At 48.8% G+C, this 17668-nt stretch overlaps 1 protein-coding gene and 1 non-coding gene across 3 annotated transcripts in view; one reads left to right on the top strand and one right to left on the bottom strand.

The window, feature by feature from the left end:
* LOC144145961 (tectonic-like complex member MKS1) overlaps nucleotides 1–17668 on the bottom strand; it is a 73191-nt gene that overhangs the window by 11824 nt on the left and 43699 nt on the right. For both annotated transcript variants that reach the window (XM_077677840.1, XM_077677841.1), the window contains exons 2-5: nucleotides 11855–11900; nucleotides 11246–11308; nucleotides 6032–6096; nucleotides 931–1003 (exon numbers count right to left, since the gene is read on the bottom strand). In XM_077677840.1, the coding sequence (XP_077533966.1) occupies nucleotides 931–1003; nucleotides 6032–6096; nucleotides 11246–11308; nucleotides 11855–11891 (238 nt within the window). In that variant the 5' untranslated portion in view covers nucleotides 11892–11900. The remainder of the gene's footprint in view (nucleotides 1–930; nucleotides 1004–6031; nucleotides 6097–11245; nucleotides 11309–11854; nucleotides 11901–17668) is intronic.
* On the top strand, nucleotides 16956–17028 carry Trnar-ucg (transfer RNA arginine (anticodon UCG)). Its single transcript has one exon. It is a non-coding gene; the product is annotated as a tRNA-Arg (tRNA).

Genomic DNA, 17668 nt, shown 5'->3' with positions numbered 1-17668 from the left:
CTTCTCACGGGACTTAGGTGGACAATGCCCCATGAATAGTGCCACGACCCACCAGTGACCAGACCACCACGAGGGGGTGGCTGGCGGCCGCCTGCGCCATATACGTGATGTATACGTCAATCGCATCTGTTTGTTAATCGATCCCTTCCCCATCACCAACCATGGATCGTCTCCACACGCACACACAGACACACACGCACACGTGCACACACACACACACACACACACACACACACACACACACGCACACACGCACACGCACACACACACGCACACACGCACACGCACACACACACACGCACACGCACACACGCGCACACACACACACGCGCGCACACACACGCACACGCACACACGCACACGCACACGCACACACACACACACACGCACACGCACACACACACGTGCACGCACACGCGTGCACACGAGTACCTTAGGACCTCCCAATGTCCGTCGGCGTCCATCCGTGCGCACACCACCATCAAGCGAAAATCAAGCGAAATTCGATTTGAGCCGTGAGTTGCAGTTTCATTTAGGGAATAACCAAGGTGCAACTCACGGCTCAAATCGAAGACGGTCGGGCGCAAATCGGATGTCATTTCGAGTCCCCGTACTCCGCGCCCACGCCATCATCCACGGAGTGGAGATGCTGCCATTTCTTTGTCTCGACGGCGACTTGCGGGCCGACTTCCACGCACCGTATCATTGTGTTTTCCAAATATATATATCGAAAAAAAAGCATTCTCTCTCTCTTCTCTCTCTCTTGTCTCGACTTAGTGGGTGTGACCGGTTTGTCACAACCTCCTTGGTTTGTCACCGTCCGGCCACCGTCACGTTTTGGTGAAAACCGCGAAACCACTGTGGCCTAAACTTCTGTTTAGGTGACGAAGCGCAATGTAAGCTTGGAACAGCCGTAACAATGTCACTTGCCGTCGTGGTCGCCGCCGCCGGCCGTGCTTTGCAGATCGAGCTCGAATGGGTGCGAAAAGTGGGCGACCTCGACCTGGCGGAAGAGAACAAACAGAACCAGATTTACAGTTTGGCACTTGGGACAAGTGTTTTTCGTCGGTGGATGAAAAGTACAAGGCCAAAAGTTTCTTGGGGCTCCTAAGTCAGTTTACGTGCTTTGAAGGCGATAGCCCGGCGGTTGTTATTAACGACTCCCTCATTGCTGCATCAAATTTGCGTCTCTTTCTACGCTCTCGTTTCTTTGTCTTTTGGAGTGAATTACTTGGACCGCCTTCTTTTCTGCTATGCGATGTTTGCTTCTGTCTTTTCGCTTTAGTTTCCTTGTCTTACGGCACGAATTACTTCAGCAAGCAGATATACGCCACAGCTTCCCTATAGCTTGTATTCACTGGCGAGGCACGCATGCAGGCGACCATGCGAGTGCGCCGTAACTGGTTACGTCGGGCTCCGTGGGATGGCGGTACTTGTCCATGCTAAGCACATGATTTGTGTCGTACGTTCCAAACTCTACCCCACCGAACGCGAAGTAATGGCTCGACTCCAATATGAGTGATCTCTATTGACACCACCGCTGAGAATCGGGTTGAAACGGGGCAGACGACACACGCCGGTGTTTTTGTTCCTGCGGCGTGCGGGCGCAGTGGCACAAGCCGCGCCCTGTCCATAGCGCTTCGGCCGTGCCCGAAGTCGTTTCCAGTGTTGCCTAGAGAAGAAATTGACAGCTAAACTTTTCAGTGAATACCATCTATAGAATGAGGGTACTGCGAGGCTGGTGTGCGCCTGTTCTGCTCACGTGCCATCGCGTTCAGGTGTCAAGCGGGACGCACTATTCCCGAACTTTTAAGTTTCCAAAACACAGTTGTGTGAAGTTTGTGAAGCGGGTACATTAGCCCCCAAAGTTTCCGATTCCTGTCCAGAGCCGAAGTGGTATGTGCCACGAACAAAGGAACAACAACCACGGCAACTTTCAAGTTCGACCGCTTGTAATGGACGAAGATAGCTCCGTTGTTCGACGCGCGTCAGTTGATCAGGTGCAGACTCTTGGACTTCGGGCCCTCCGGCGTAAACCAACGCACGCTCCCGAAAAAACTGCTGCACCGGCCGTGCATACACACCACCGTGAAGGCATGGCATGCACGCCCTCCAAATGCTGTGAAGACCGAGAAGCATTAGCAGATTGCACGATAGACCCTTCCTTGTTTTCGTTCGGAGGCACCGATTCTACCGAATCCCATGTCGGTCCAACGGAAAATCTTCGTTCGCTGTCCGCTGTACAGGACGTCCCCGAAGTGTATCCCCATCCATTGGTGTGTGAACAATGCAAAAACGTTTTTCTTCAAGCTTCATTCTTCCGCAGACACAGTTAAGACGTGGCTGCGCGAAAAGGAAATGTCTATTCCTTACTCGGACAATTGTCTCCTATATGCAAACAACCGGGGACAATGGATCATTGTTCTGTGTTGTGCCGTGACTTCTTGGACGTTTTGCAGCGGACTCTCAAGAAGGAAATTGAAATTACTCCTTGCACCATTCGGCTCCTGCCGTTTCATGATGTTAATCGGGTACATCGTGACGTATTTGTAGTGCTGGGTTTGTGCAGCTTGTGGCAGTGCCGCATGACTGACAGGAATGCGGAACCCCCCAGGCCAACTAAGTTCATTTTTGGTGAGCATGGCTGCGTTGGTGAGCATGTATTCATGCAGCGCTGAATGATTCCCTTTTGGATGCCTGTATCTGCTTGCCTGACATTCGAAGGACGCAAAACGCAGTTGGACTTTGTGATTCTCTATTGGGGCCGGCTAGCCTTTGTGTTGTCTTTTAGTCGTTATGTGTGATCGTGAGTGTGCCTAAATTTCCCATGCATTAAATAAAAGAAAATCTGGATGGTGGAATCGTATTAGCATCTCACGTCGTCCTGTGTTGTCATGTGTTGCATTTTGTGATTATGTGAAAGTCCAAAGCTGTAGTGTATTCTCTTGCTTGGCTATATAGTGTCCTTGTGTACTGTCGTTACGTTTGAGCATATTCTCCCACGCGATAACGAGAAAAAAGGAAGGTAGTTCAGTGGTAGTGCACTGCGCTGCTACTTTGGACCGTCCCTGGTTCAAATCCCATGGGATCACACGTGTTTTTACTCTCTACAGCAGCGGCCTTCTTCTTGACCAAACAACAACGACAACAACAACAACCACGGTTTTTCACAGAAGGCTTTCGCTTGAAGAATGGAGGATACACAAGTGTCGCATGTATCGAAGGTGACATCAAACTCCGAAGCGGGAGTGGGGCGAAGTATACATACAGCATTTTGAGTCAGCAAGTCTACCGAGTCAAAAAGCAGAAAACGGGATAAATTTGGATTAATTGACAATTGTACCCCATTCCTTGACTTGTTTAACCTTTCGACTCTTCAGACGTGTAGAGATCGTGGACACCTTAACCAGAACTGGGTATTTCTGCTCGTTGTTTCTTCTAACCCGTAATAACGCGGAAATGCGGGCTATTTAGTTTGTATTCATGACTGTAACTTTGCGCACACTAAACAGGGACACAACGAAAAATAGTCACGAAGGCCAGCGCAAATTTGTTACTGTCGTGTCTTCTGGCCCTGTGCACCTATCGACTCGGCTGTCATGTGGTTATTAAATCTTTTGACTCCTTGGTCCCTCGGAAATAAGCGCGATATTGGTCAGACCATCCATCCAGTCAGAAGTTGCAAAGCGTCGAGAGTCCTATTTATTGAACTCTTGACTCGTTAGACCTCCTGATTTTTGGTTCCGTTGACTCGGAATCGTGTATATAGGACTCGGAACTGAAGTTCATGCTTTTGTCATCTCGACAGAACTGTTCAGCGGTGTAAAAGGCGAACCGAAGCCCTTTTTTTTGCCTGCACACTTTTTGCCTGTACATGTTATTGTCTGCTGTGTCTAGCAGAGGCAGGGACGACAGCAATGTCCTAATTTTACAGCAATCGGTTAAAAACCTTTTTTCGCCTATGGAATTTAAACTTGCTGAATTAAATTTTCCCCGTGCGAATACATGTAAAAAAAGAAGGCTTACTTATTGCGCGTCCGTGTGCAAAAACAGGTTTTTATTTTATTTCAATTAAAAATGGGCACTGCTGTTGCCTGCAGTATCCTCCAGAAAAAGGAGCTAGTCTATAAATTAGGACATTCGTGCAGAGTTGGAGCGAAATAAAGCCATCCGTTCCTCGAAAAAGAAGAAGCCCTTGACGTTCATTATTGTAGCAACCCCCTGCACGCCCCATCTGCCACTGCGTGTACATTTCGGTTACGACCGGAAACCAAAATATGATTCAAGCAGAAAACAAGGGCCTCAGAATGGCCTATAAATGGCAGAATCGAAATTAGTTGCATCAGACCGGTGTGACCCACGGATCTATCTTTGTCTAGGAGAAAGTATAAGTGACCTCTCGAAACGTCGATCACGCCAGTCTGGAGCCATTTTTAGTTGACTTTCGATTTTGCCTTTTGTAGGTCATCCCTAGAGTTTTGTTTTCTCGGCAGTTCTGCATCTCCAGCCCTGTTTAATTTCTGCTACTGGGTAGATTCTGGTGTGCTCATAAGAAATAATCACGCGGCTTTAATGCGTTCAGAAGTTTGGGATGCTCACTCTATCTTATTAGAAATAGTTCGGCCCATTTCGTGCTCAAAAAAATTGTGCGTTCAACTCGCAAGATTGTTTCTCTTTTGTGATTGCATTATGTGCTAAGTGCACCATCGAAGATATATTCATTCGAAAATACCAAATTAGTTTGAAATGACTGGCTATACTCATCCCCTGAAACGCTTTGCGCATTTTTTTTTTTTTTTTTCATAGACTATAGGTCGTTGTCTTTTTGTTTGTCAAAAAAGAGCACATTTCTCGAATTAAAAAGAACGTTGCCCTCGCCGGAGAGAGCTCGGGTCACGTCTAAGAAAATATTTACTTGTCACTTAAGACGTGTTTACTTGTTCTGCATTTCACGCCGTAAACAAACTATGCCACCAACAAACCGCACGACTTGTACTAAACAAGAATTGAATACAAAAAGGAGCTATTGTTTCGGTCTACGAACCTGTCTTGTGAAGGGTACACATGAAACTTCTTTTGCCTACTTGGGGTCGGGGACCTTTGTTTCGGAAACAAAGGTCCGACCTTAAAGCTTGGAGCCACTTTTTTTAATGCGTCGTATTTTTTGACCAGCTTCCTGAGGTTTTGGCAGGATCGAACAATTTCTCATCCGCGATGTTCGCGCCGCATGTTTTCTCGTGCTGCTGCTGTTGACGATGATGATGATTAATGGGCTCCCCAAAAAAACTAGCGCCATATGTGTGCCGTGCATAATATTGGAGCCGAATACGAAGCATCGGCAACCCATTTCCAAACTATACTACCACGAGTGGTACGCTTCACTCATATCACCACCGTTTAGCGCACAGGTAGGCTTCGGAAGGTTAAAATAAAACCACAAATACTTAAAAAACTAAAATTGCAGCGTACTTTTGGCCAATTATTACTGTCGGGTTGGGTTTTAAGAAATGAAAGAGAAACTCGGGACAAAAAACGGACGTCAATAAAAGCCGAGAAAAAAAGCGGAACAAGAACAAAACTAAACAAAGACAGCCTCACGCTGTCGAGAGGGAAGCTGAACAGAACAAAAACAAAAACAAAAACAAAACAAACAAACAAAAAACAAAACACTGTGTATAACAGCGGTGTCGGAAATAGGCAACTTAAAATCAGAACCAAAAAGAAAGACAGAAAAGATATGATGCCTCGCGCTTTCGCGAGCGGCGCCAAACCCAACAAAAACAAAACAAAGAAAACGACGCTCTCTGGCGCTGTAGGCTCGCGTGGCGGGACAAAACAACTGCCGCTTATTTCAACCGCACAGATCCGGTCAAGTCCTCCGCCCGGTCGTCTGAAAACAATGCTACGCACTGTATGACAATTACGTAACACAGAGTTTCCTTATTTATATACGTAGTACTTCTCTTAGTGAGGCTTGTTGCTTCATGCACACTGGCCACCCGATGTCACGGCATGCGACGTCATAACTCACTCGTCCGCTGCATTTAGTCCGAGAACGGTGCGTGACGCCGAACAGGGGTCCCGAAGTCGTCCAGCCTGTAGTGGAAAGGAAGTTACAGCCCATAATCATCACACGTGAAGCGCAAAACAAGCGAAAACAAAGCGAACGCTTCGAAGCACGTTACAAGTCCAGCGAAAATAGTGTAGACTAATAGGAGTTTACCAAAAGCTTAGCTTATGCAACGTTAAGGCTTTCCTCTGCTCGCTTCCGTCGGTCTGAGCAATAGAATCCATCAGTTACGCAACCAACTTATGTTTCACTACAGTAACGTCATGGGAGACGACGCCACATAAATTACGTCACAACTTTCAGTGAGGTCCAACCGGAAGTGACGTCACTCCCAGAAGTGTTTTCACGTCGCTGATTGTGCGCGCTCGAAGATTTGCATCGGCGAACATTGCTGAGTTAGCTTTGAGGTTAGCTTTGGCTGTGAAGTTGCAAAGCAATCCTACGTTGAATTTTCCTGCGCGCAGCGAAGTTCAACGCAGCTTCGCTCGTAAAGCTTACTAAAAAAAGAACGCAAAATAAGAAACGCGCGGTGGATTTAGGATGAAAATAGACATGGTGGCTTTGAGCGCACCTGACGTTGCGTGCCCAACGTGGCGGACAGAACACGCGCTCCCATGATAGATGCACAATCTAACGGAAGTGCACCGGATAGGTGTCCAATCGATCATTCGTACACGTCGCCCGCACGTTCGCGTTAAGTCCATGCCTGCTCAGTCCACGAAATGGGACACTTCATTTATTTCGGGGCCAGGGAAAAAACATACGTACGGCGGACAGTCGGGGCAGCGACTGCATGCTTTAAAGAACATTCGAAGGACCAGTATTAGCAAGGTAAGGTCAAGAGATCAGTAACAAATGCTGCATCCCAAGTTTTACGTAAAAATAAAAAAAAAGAAGATAGAAACATACGAGTGAAGCGCTCCTTTGTACAGTTGTTTTTATTGTTTTCGTTTCTTACCATGAAATTTCTTCTTTTTTGTTAATTTTTTTACCCTGCACTTGCCGCTTAACTTGTAAGGCTTGATAAACTAAAAACCAAAGCAAAACATTTAGTTATACTGTGAGGGGCACCTTCTTTTAGTGTTGTACGTGTTATTCTGAGACGATACTTTCAACTTGCGCATTATTAGGGAGTTTTAGTATAGCGGAAAGCACCACTTTAGCGCGCCCATAGCGTTAGCGGGCACGCTAACCGTAGCATAACGAAGCGCTATCCGTTCGCGATTGCGGCCCGCAAAACGTTAACGCTACAGCTAAAACGCTATACTAAAACTCTCTATTGCACGACACGCCGACGGATTCCGGCTTTCGACGGGGCGATATCTCTGTCGACAAATTAAAGAGCGCCTCCTCAAAAGAGTTCCTTCTCGTGCTTTACGATCCCTCCCTCATTTCATCCGCACCCCCGTCCTCCTTGGGTTGTATGCTGGTGAGCTCCCTGCGGAGCTCTATAATCAGGGATTTATACACATCCCCCTAACACCCCCGCAACACCCCCCCCCCCACCAGAAGGACTTCGACCCCCCGCCCCCCCCCCCCCCCAGAAAAAAGATTCCACAACCACAACCACCGTGCCTAGGAATTTATACCCCCCCCCCAAAAAAAAACATCCCACCGACACCCCCCCCCCCCCAAAAAAAATTGAAATTCTGCATAAACCCCTGTATGTAATACCCCCAGTGAACTTGCATTCCTTTTTCTTTTCTCTCAAAACACAACAACAAAGACAGCCTACTCACCCTTCTGTTTGTAATGGCATAATCAGTTGTAAGATTCCGCAGCTTAGTGGACGCAACGGGGGCGGTGATCAGGCGTAGCGGAGACGTATTTATAGTGACGCCCACATCGGTATTAGCTATCTAAAAATACATCCTGGTGATCAGACTAATAATGTATCGCTGAGCGTTAACCAAAGCTCACTTTTGACGAAATTTTTCGAATAGCCGACTGCTAACAAATTAACCTATAGGTGGCCAAGCAATCGAATTCATAGGCAGGGTTTACCTGGCTGCTGTAGGATCATTTTTCTTACGCTACAACTGATGAAAAAAAGTACCCCGCTGGGGTTTAAACACATACCTCCTGGTAATGTACGGCTGGAACTCGACGGTACCCAGGCCTAACTCTAGGGTTTTAACGTTTAGGGTTGTGGAATTATTCCAGAGGAGATTGCGATTGCAACAAAAAAGAAAAGAAAAGGAAGCTAGAGAATGTTTATCCCACAGACAGTTGTGACTCTTGATGCTCTTAAGTAGTCCCTACAAGGGCTGCGCGGGAAAGTAGGTGGTAAATCGTGACTCCTTCATCTACTTCTTTTAGTATCGGGCCTAACTGCCCACTTTTCCCCTTAAAATTGCGCAATTTTTATTAGGAAAAAGCCGTATATGCAATCCACCATAATTGCATTTAGTTTTTGTGGTCCTTTAAGCACAAAAACATTTTTTTTTTGCATTTTTCGCTAATAATTTAATAACCGAACCGGTCCGTGAACCGGTTCGTGCTGTGATTGAGTCGAACCGGAACTGAATCGAAACGAAATCGAACCGGTATATTTTTCAGTTAGACACACTGACATTTATCAGTTCGACACAATATATATATATATATATATATATATATATATATATATATATATATATATATATATATATATATATACACACATTGTCTCTTTGTCTGGCAGCACCTAACTCTCCTCTCATAGCGGTTACGCGACTTGTTCGTTACGTAAATGTGAGCTCAGATTGTAACGACCGTAACGGACCGCAACGTACCCGTTCTAAATCGCACCTGCTCTGCATGCAGCGTGACAAGAGCAACACCGCGTTTCATAAACACCGCCGTTTTATAAACCCAGAGTGCACGCGCCGAGAGCGACGCCTTTTGCAGGCAACTATTTCGCAAACTTCCTCGGTCGCGGCAGGTTTCAGTCGTACGGAGACGCTAAGTATATCACCGGAGGAGGCGCAATAAATATTGAATCCCGGGTCGTGCCATTCGGTCCTGCGTGGCGCCGTGTGTTTCGTTCTGCACGTGCGAGAGGAATGCGCACGATGATTACGCCTGTCTCGATTGCGGGTACGGGAAAATCATAGATACGGCACCAACGATGTCGGTATCTATACGGAGGGGGCTTCGTACGAGTACGCAATCAATTGACCTTGCACGCTCAGGGTGACTGAATGTGGCTACTGAATGCGTTCGTTGCTGCCACCGAGAGGGAGCCGGTCATTAGCCGCGACATCGCTTGAGCGACGTCATCCAATTTCGCGAAAAATTTTCCGACCGAGAAAGAGAGAAAAAACTGAGAAAAAGGAGAGAAGTGCAAAAGCATTCTGACATCAAAACTGCGTCAGAAGTGCGTCCAACCCTCGCTGAAAGCGCGTCCAAGTTCTGATCGTGAAACCTTCCATGGACCCAAATCGCAAACCAAGAACGAACGCGTGTGACAATTTTTCGCGCAATAAGTAAACGGTTAGCTTATTTAGTGCTTCTAACTAAGCGCATCTACAAACGATCTAAATGTATGCCGATACGTGGTTTATGAGAGGAAGGTACACTACTGAACTGCTTCATGATTGATGCGTGTACTGTCTTATCTAGAAGGGTTCCTTTTCCGCGATTTTCAAGACAGCGTTTTGACACAATGCAAACCCGGTTTCGCGTACGCGCCATGTGTCCAGAGATCTTATCAGGGCTTTTCGGTCAACCGACCGGTCTATGCAAGAAATGCACTAGTTTTTTGACAGGCCGCCATCGGTCCCACTAGAAAGCTCCCGCTTTGGACGCGTGCGGGAGCGGCCATCCGGGTCTCTCGGCAGAGAATCGGTTTTGAGCGGGGGATGCGTGCGCAGACGCGTCCTTTTCCGCTAATGCAACGTTTCCACGTGCAACGTTTTGGTCGCGTCTTGCGGCCGTCTGCGGCGCCTGGCGCCGACCCGGAACGGGCGTTGGAGAGGGCGAGCAACCACATGAGACGCGCGAAAAGGTAGTGAGAAACTCTATGGCGAAGAGCGCTTCTCCGATCCAAGTTGCCAGACTTACTTTGGTAAAGGCAGCATCGTTCTGTTTAAGTCATTCCTAATAAACTGAAGAATAATCAAAACTTCAACAAACAAAACACGTTAAATTGATGTTCTATTAAATAAAGTGCTAAAGAGCCGCCAAATAAAGAGCCGCCATGTTGCGTGCGGAGGGGGACCGGAAATTAAGGATAGCAACATCCGGCGCAGACGCCGAAAACGGACCGAAAATCTGGGATGCGCAGACACCGGCGCTCCGAGCGCGCTGCTGTGTATTTGGTGGCGCGCGCTGTACGCGCGTCGCCGCGGACGATCTCCAAACGCGACCAAACCGTCGCATGTGGTTGCGCCTTTAAGGGCCAGACGTGTCCGGCGTTTTAAATGCAGAGCATTTCTTTAACTCACATGTAGCGTCCGATGTCCGTCCGCAACAGCTCAGCGCGCAGGCGCGCCCTCTCCCCCACTCCTCCTCTCCCGCATCACGCTACCCCCCTCGCTCTCAACAACAGGTCCACACCCCTCCCCCTACACTATATAAAAAATAATACTTACCGGCGCCAGGTTTCGACCCACGACCCTGCGGGCGGAACGCAAGGTACATGGTGCACTACCCACTGCGCCACAAAGCCGACACAGAATGGAGGGCTACCAACGCGCCTTATATCCTTGACTCATTCAAACTACGTCAAGAAGCTGCTGATACAACGCATTCTCTACCTGTGGGCGGAACGCGAGGTACATGGTGCTCTTCCCACTGCGCCACAAAACCGACACACAATGAAAGGCTACGAACGCGCGTTATATCCTTGACTCATCCAAACTACGTCAAGAAGCTGCTGATACAACGCATTCACTGCCACCAACTCCCCAAACACTAAACGTTAACGCAATACACCCACCCCCTATGCGACGCATTTACTCGAGTCCCCCTCGCGGGGAGATGGGCCCTTTTTTTTCCCCTCTCCCGAACCGATCCTGTAGCCTTGGTGCGTTCTCCTGGCCGCCGCCGAACCGGTTTCCAGAGTGCGAATACGCGTGCGGATACACGACCCTCTCCGCTCATGTGTCCCCCGCTTAACTAGGTTACCACAAGAGCGTTTTACCATTTTCCGGTATAGATGGTATATAAACTCCGGTTAGTGCATATACCTACCGTCCGCAAGTACGAAGAAGTAGTGCACGAACAGGTCGTCGCTCTCGAAGTCTTCGGCCGTGGCTGCGCAAGAAAGGAGAGCGAGGGAATCGATGCGTAAGGATCAGCGGCTACGGCATTGTTGCAAGTACGAAGATCCGAGTTCTATTCACGGCTGCTTTTTTTTTTGTTTTGTTTTGTTTTTGATGGAGGCGATAAATAGAAATGAACGTGCTTTTAATATCGTTGCACGTTGGAGATACCTTAGCTGGTCTCAATTACGTGGCATGCGTTGGTTTAACGCTGTCGAAAAAACCGCAGCGATCCCGCCGCTGTATCATCGACGCTGTATCATCGACAATTGGCGCAGTCATTTAGGCCAGATTTTTCTTTAACTTCGCTGTGCCCATTGAGGAGAACTTCTCCTTGAGAGACAGAACTTCCCTTCATGTTACTTCTACCTCTTTGTTTTCCGCCTAATAACCACACACATTCTCTCTATTCTGGTGTGGCCGCGTTAATGTTAATGCTAATGTTAAGTTAAATTCATGCGTACGTGCACGCCACAGGGCTTCGGAAGTATTTACAGCGTTTGAAAGAATGCAGGAGTCGAAAGCATGCTGCTGTTACCGATGTTGCCGAAGACGAGCACCTTCGTTGGATCCATTTGCAAGGCCTGCAGCAAAAATCAGACGATCATTTGGTTTTAACAGCTTCCTTCTCCCTTAAAAAAAAAAAAAAACCAACAACTTTAAAACAGAAGTGAATTTCTGTGGGTCTTCTTACCCGCAGTGCACGTGAGCGAGCAGCTGCCAAGTCCAACGGACCGAATTTGAATAACGATGACACGGGACTGGCAATTTGTCTTTGAAATGTGATCTGCGCTGTCACAACGCAGAGAAGATTTGTTTGCTGGGCCTCGTGATTGGTCTAAATTGGTCTACCAAACGCAAGAATTTGTTATCAGGTGCGTTGTGGCAAAGCAGACCCACGGAAGCTTTTTTCTTGCTTTCGTTTATTGAAACGATTTCACTAAGCAAATGAAAAATGCGTAAGGCTTTGCTTTCCTTCCTGTTTCTATTTTTCTGCTCATCTAACAAATCACACTCCGTCTCCCGTTAATACGGCATAACCAACGTTTCCAAACACTTTTGATGGCGAAATGCTTCAGGGCTCGAAATGACCTTGCCCTTTTAAGGAGGGTGCGCGTCGTGGTCTGGTGAAAGGCAAAACGAAGAATAGCACGCCACACGCGCACGCTTTTAAGAGCACAGCAGCAATTGAACCAAAAGGTCACCGCTGAGACAAATATACGAAACGCTATGAAAAACAAATGAAGAACGAATGCACGTGACCAAATGTGCAGCTTTGTTCAACGGAAAAGCTCTTGCAGAGAAACGGATGTATTAATATTGGAACAGAACAAGCTAAGGTTGCAGCCGGAAACAAATTTATCGTCGTTGGCGAATCCGAGAATAGCGCGAGAGCAACGTGCTGCCCTCTGGGAATTCTTGGTTGCTCAATTGGCTCGGCAAGGTCACAGTTTCGTTAGAGGTGGTTATGCATGTACACATTAGTTAGGTTACGCTGCGCACAGTTTCTTCCAGGAAAGGTATACAGCTTGATTACCACGGAATTTTCATGGCTAGATTGTTATGAGAAAAAAATTGGCGCAGCTGGCACTAGTGGTGCAAGGCTGGATAAACAGCAGAGCTGGAGGTTGACCTAGCTTCTCCCCACACTGGCAGCGGATCTCGGGAGAGAGGGCGCAACCGGACCCCAGCAGTGCAAAGCCGTTTCGGACGGCACTGTAAAGCAAAGGCCATCAAAGTATGTACTGTGTCTTATTCAGTAGCAGTCGTCGTCAACCCTTTCGTCGTCGCCTTCCGACGGCACAGCCGCGTGCTCGATCATCGTCATCGTCTTCGGCGCGGCGGGCCCGTGGCGCGCCGATCGCTACGCGACGACGACGACAAAGGCGGGAGCTCCTCATGCGGCGCAAGCCCACGCGCAAGCCTGGACGACGTCGAGCGGTCGCCGCGAAGCACGCGCTCACGTGAACTCGGGGTTTTCTGTCTACGCCGGACGGATTTGTGTCGCCCTAAGCAGCTCTGCTGTTAAAAAGTAAACGATGGTAATGGCGCATAAGTTAAACGAAAATTAATTTAAACGCGTCTGTATAAGTTATGCAAAGTGAAACGGCGCTCTAGGCTCTCATATTTAGCGTGAAACGACGCTAAAATTGCATGTTTAACCAGGGTTTCTCTGCTGGTCCTGTTTCATCCATGCTTACGTTAGACGTTAGCACTACTGCACACAAACACAGCACGCACAGCATGCAGCGATCAAGGACAGCCGAACAAGGCGGCGCAGCGCAGCACCTGGAAAGCTTTCGCCAGCATGAAAGACGGACCTTAATCTTTCTGGCTGTCACGGCATTCTTTCACTCGGCAGGTGAGCCGTTCTGCGCATGCCGAGGCGTTGCCTATAGCAACGAAGCCGCCCCCCCCCCCCCCCCCCCCTCTTTCTTGCTGGCACGGCGTATTTCAATTGGCTTCGCACAAACGACGGGGCTTCTTTTCGCAAATGGCGAAGTTAGCGCTTCCTCGCAAAAAAAAAAAGTAGTTGTGTCATTAGTTGTATGAAAGTAGTAAGTTTTGTGTTACATGTTCGCCGACGCCACAAAAACGAAGAGACACTACACATTTACAAGAAGTGCACGGGAGTTGAGAACCGTGAGACTAAAAGAGAGAGAGCTAGAGCTCAAAGCCGGTAAGGATCAGCCCGCCAACACCGCGCGACATACTCACACATAGGCGCAACGAACGGACAATGCGTCAAGATGTTACGTGCACGCCATTACCGAGGTGCATTTGGTTTAAGTGGGGCTGCATTTGGAACCAACTGCGGAAGTCTCGGCGGAATGAAGATAGGGCCCGCCGCACCTACGTGTGCGCATGCGCGGGGTCTTAATTGGCCTGCCTTTTGCGCTGCATTTAGTAGCGACCAGCGTCACTAAATAAAGCCTTTATATAGTTACGCTAGTTGCGACCAATTAAAGGCGGGCCCCATTGTAATAGGCGACAACCCTACCCCACCCTCCAAATCGTGCACGGCACCCCTGCAGGCCAGCGAACTCAGCTAAAATGCGCACACCTAATACGAGACACGTGCACGTAACAATTTATTCCAAGGGAATGTTTAGCGCGCCCAAGGCCGGTGGCGGCAGTTTGTACGGCGCAATTTATCGTCAGCCCGCTGACGACGTAAACAAATTACTCTTAGTAGCCTTGCATCCGGTCGACCCTTTCGAGAGCGAAGAGAATGCGAGAGCGGTGGTATTTCCGAAATCCTTCTACGCCCCCTTTTTGTCCTCGGTGTGTCGAGGCAATTTGTTTGATGAGACGGCGGCCTGCGGGGCTCGTAAACGCTGACGCTCTACCAATCGGTGACCTCGTTACTCCTCTCGCGTGGATTGTCACGCGTATACGCTCGGCCGTCGCTCGATACTTGTTCCGTGTACCGCGCTTCGGTGGCTTGACCCTCTGCAATGTTTGGTGCTGGGGAAAGTTGGTGCTAGCGTCACTAAATAAAGGCTTGTAGAGCATCTGCACTCTTTTCTGTCATTGTTATGTGCAGCATGGATTTTCATTGGTCGGTCGGCACCACGTGATATTTGTTTACATATAGGCGCAGCCATTTTGTTTCCGGGGGTCTCTCTCTCTCTCTCTCTCTCTCTCTCTCTCTCTCTCTCTCTCTCTCTCTCTCTCTCTCTCTCTCTCTGCTGCGCGGACGCTACAGCGGCCGGTCACACTCTTCCCGTCACAACCGGCGGCGGTTTCGTTTGGAGAGATGGCAACACTGCAAGCCAGAAACTAGAAACGACATGCCCCCAGACGCTTCCGGGTGCACGAAGTGGCGGTATACTCTTAAGCGTAGCTTATTCAGTGACGCTAGTTGGTGACATTCCATACTCTTTGAGATCACAGCAAAGGACAAAGTCGAGTGGAAGGTTGGGCCACACGGGAGCTTGCCACTCGACCGAGCTTTTAAATGCAGAGCATTTCAGTAACTCACGATGTCACCCGCGTTGGCGTCCGTAGTCCGCACGCTCACTGCGCATGCGCGTCGAGTCGAGGCGAAAGCGAACACATCTCTCGCGAGGGGCATTGGATTGGATTCGAACACTCTCTCGCGAGGGGCATTGGATTGGATTCGATTGGATTGGATTGGCTTGGCTTGGATTTGGATTGGATTGGATTAAAGTGGATTGTGTTGGATTGTGTTGCGTCATAGCCGCGGCACGTTGCGTCATAGCCGCGGCCGGCAGACGCGCTTGGGCCGGCGCATGTGCAGTACCCTATCTTCCGCGGTTTCCTCTCCTTCGGGCGCGCTGCGCATATAACCGGTGTGCCGTTCTCCGGCCAAGCAACATCCGCGGTTGGCTCAAACACCTAGAGTTCACGCCGCTTTACAAGTACGCCAACTTCGTCGACTGTGACCGGCTTACGCAGTCCCCTCAACGTATGTAAGCGGCGGAGCGCGCGTTCGGAATTCAGTCAAGGGCGTCTTTGCATGGCTTACGCTTGACGTGACGCTTTGCTTGACTCGAGTAGATGCGACGCATTTACTCGAGTTCCCCCCGTGGGAAGATGCGGGCGGCTTTTGCTGTGACGCCAGGTATATAGATGCAGCGGATTGTTTCAAGCTGTGGCATAGCGGGTCGCGTACGCTGCAGCGGCGGGTACCGGTGCCCGACTCGCATGCGCACATTCGTTCCGGAGTCGCTCCCCCTCGAATGCATATGCGCGCATTCGTTCCGGGGACGGGCGACCCCCCTCTCCGTGCCCGCGCGCGCATGCGCAGTCGGGTCCCGGTACCCGCCGACACTCGCGTAGCGTACGCTAGCAGCTGTGCCAAAACTCTCTAAGGTTTTGCGCAGTAGTAAATGCCGTCAGAAGACAGTGAACGGGAGAGCTACTTCCCTTTTCACTGCCTGTGTTTATTTACGCACAACTCGCGGCAAACCTCCAAGATAGTTTTAGTCGGCTAAACGATGTGTTCTGGAAGCTGAGAAATCACGCGAGTATATATAGTTTCTGCTGCTTCTCCTAGGCGGCAGCACCTTCCTTGCTAGAAATGCCTTGAATGACTGTGTGGGCGGTTTTTCTTCAAGATGTGCGACACATGACCCTCTGCGTCATGTAAAAATGGAAGGCAAACGAGCGAGGAGAATGACAGCGTCATTATTTTATCTCTAAACATACAAAGCATCGTTTTATGTCGATCAAAAACCAAAGCAGCTTTGAATGCCGCGATTCTCATCTTAAATAAAAAATGTCACTCAGCTTTTAGCCCATTCATTTGTTGATGAGGACTGAACATGTGCTGATCACCATGGCCTACGCTTTACGCCAACGGTGAATGTCAGCATAGCGCAACAAGCGCCAATAGCATCACCAAACGCAAAAGCCGCGCAGCAATTCGATAAATTGGCAAACTAGCAAAAAAGAGAGCCTCGAACGGTGACAGGTCTGAATTTTGATTCAATGGTGCGCGCCACCATTCTGGCAAAGGGCTTGAATGGGGCGAGCCAAACCCAACGTTGCTAAATTGGCCAGATTTAACCCAGCATGCCACAAAAAAGTCGACCACTCGACCACTAGCCTATCTGCGGTAGCGGGAGGGCGGCACTGTCCCACACAAAGGCTGAGAAAAGCACCCAGCTCCCGTCCGCGTGGCCTAATGGATAAGGCGTCTGACTTCGGATCAGAAGATTGCAGGTTCGAGTCCTGTCGCGGACGTCTTTTTTTTTTTTTTTTCTCCTGTTGCCGCGGCAGTTGATGTCCCAGCCGCGCTGCTGGGAAGACGCGATCTTTTGCAACATGTAAAAATGGAAAGGAAAGAAGGGAGAGGAATGACAGCTTTGATTATATATGTATTTCTAAACAAACAAACCGGCGTTTTGTGTTGAACAAAAGCGTCGACAGCTTTGAATAGTGTGACCTTTTTTTTCAGACAAAGTATATATTTCAGGCTTCGGGTGAAGGCGGGAGAGAAAAAAAAAAGAACAAAAATGAAGAGAAAAAAAATGGCAGTAGAAAAAAACAACAAAACAACGATTTATCTTTGAACAGTTAAACAAGATCAAGTGCGTCGCGAAAAACTCGCAAATCATTGCCGTTAGTATTTGGCCCCAACATGCGTGCCTAACCATGCGTACTTTTCTGTGCGTGGGAAACTAACAAGAAGAAAAGAATTGAAACTGCTTCAGCGACCAAGAGAAGAGAGAATATCGTAGAGTAGAGTGATCAGAGGCATACAGATTGAGCCATGGCAGGCAGGAGTGAGAGTAATGCAGAGAGAGAAAGAGAGAGGCATTACGCATATTTTTCTGATTTCATTCCGGGGGCCACACGTATCAGCAACACGTATACTCGATAA

Source organism: Haemaphysalis longicornis, unplaced genomic scaffold, assembly GCF_048455015.1.
Source record: "Haemaphysalis longicornis isolate Haplotype H1 unplaced genomic scaffold, Haemaphysalis longicornis Haplotype H1 scaffold_7, whole genome shotgun sequence".
Taxonomy (NCBI): Eukaryota; Metazoa; Arthropoda; class Arachnida; order Ixodida; family Ixodidae; genus Haemaphysalis; species Haemaphysalis longicornis.
Note: the sequence above shows the minus strand (reverse complement) of the source record. Positions and strands in the feature narration are given on the sequence as shown.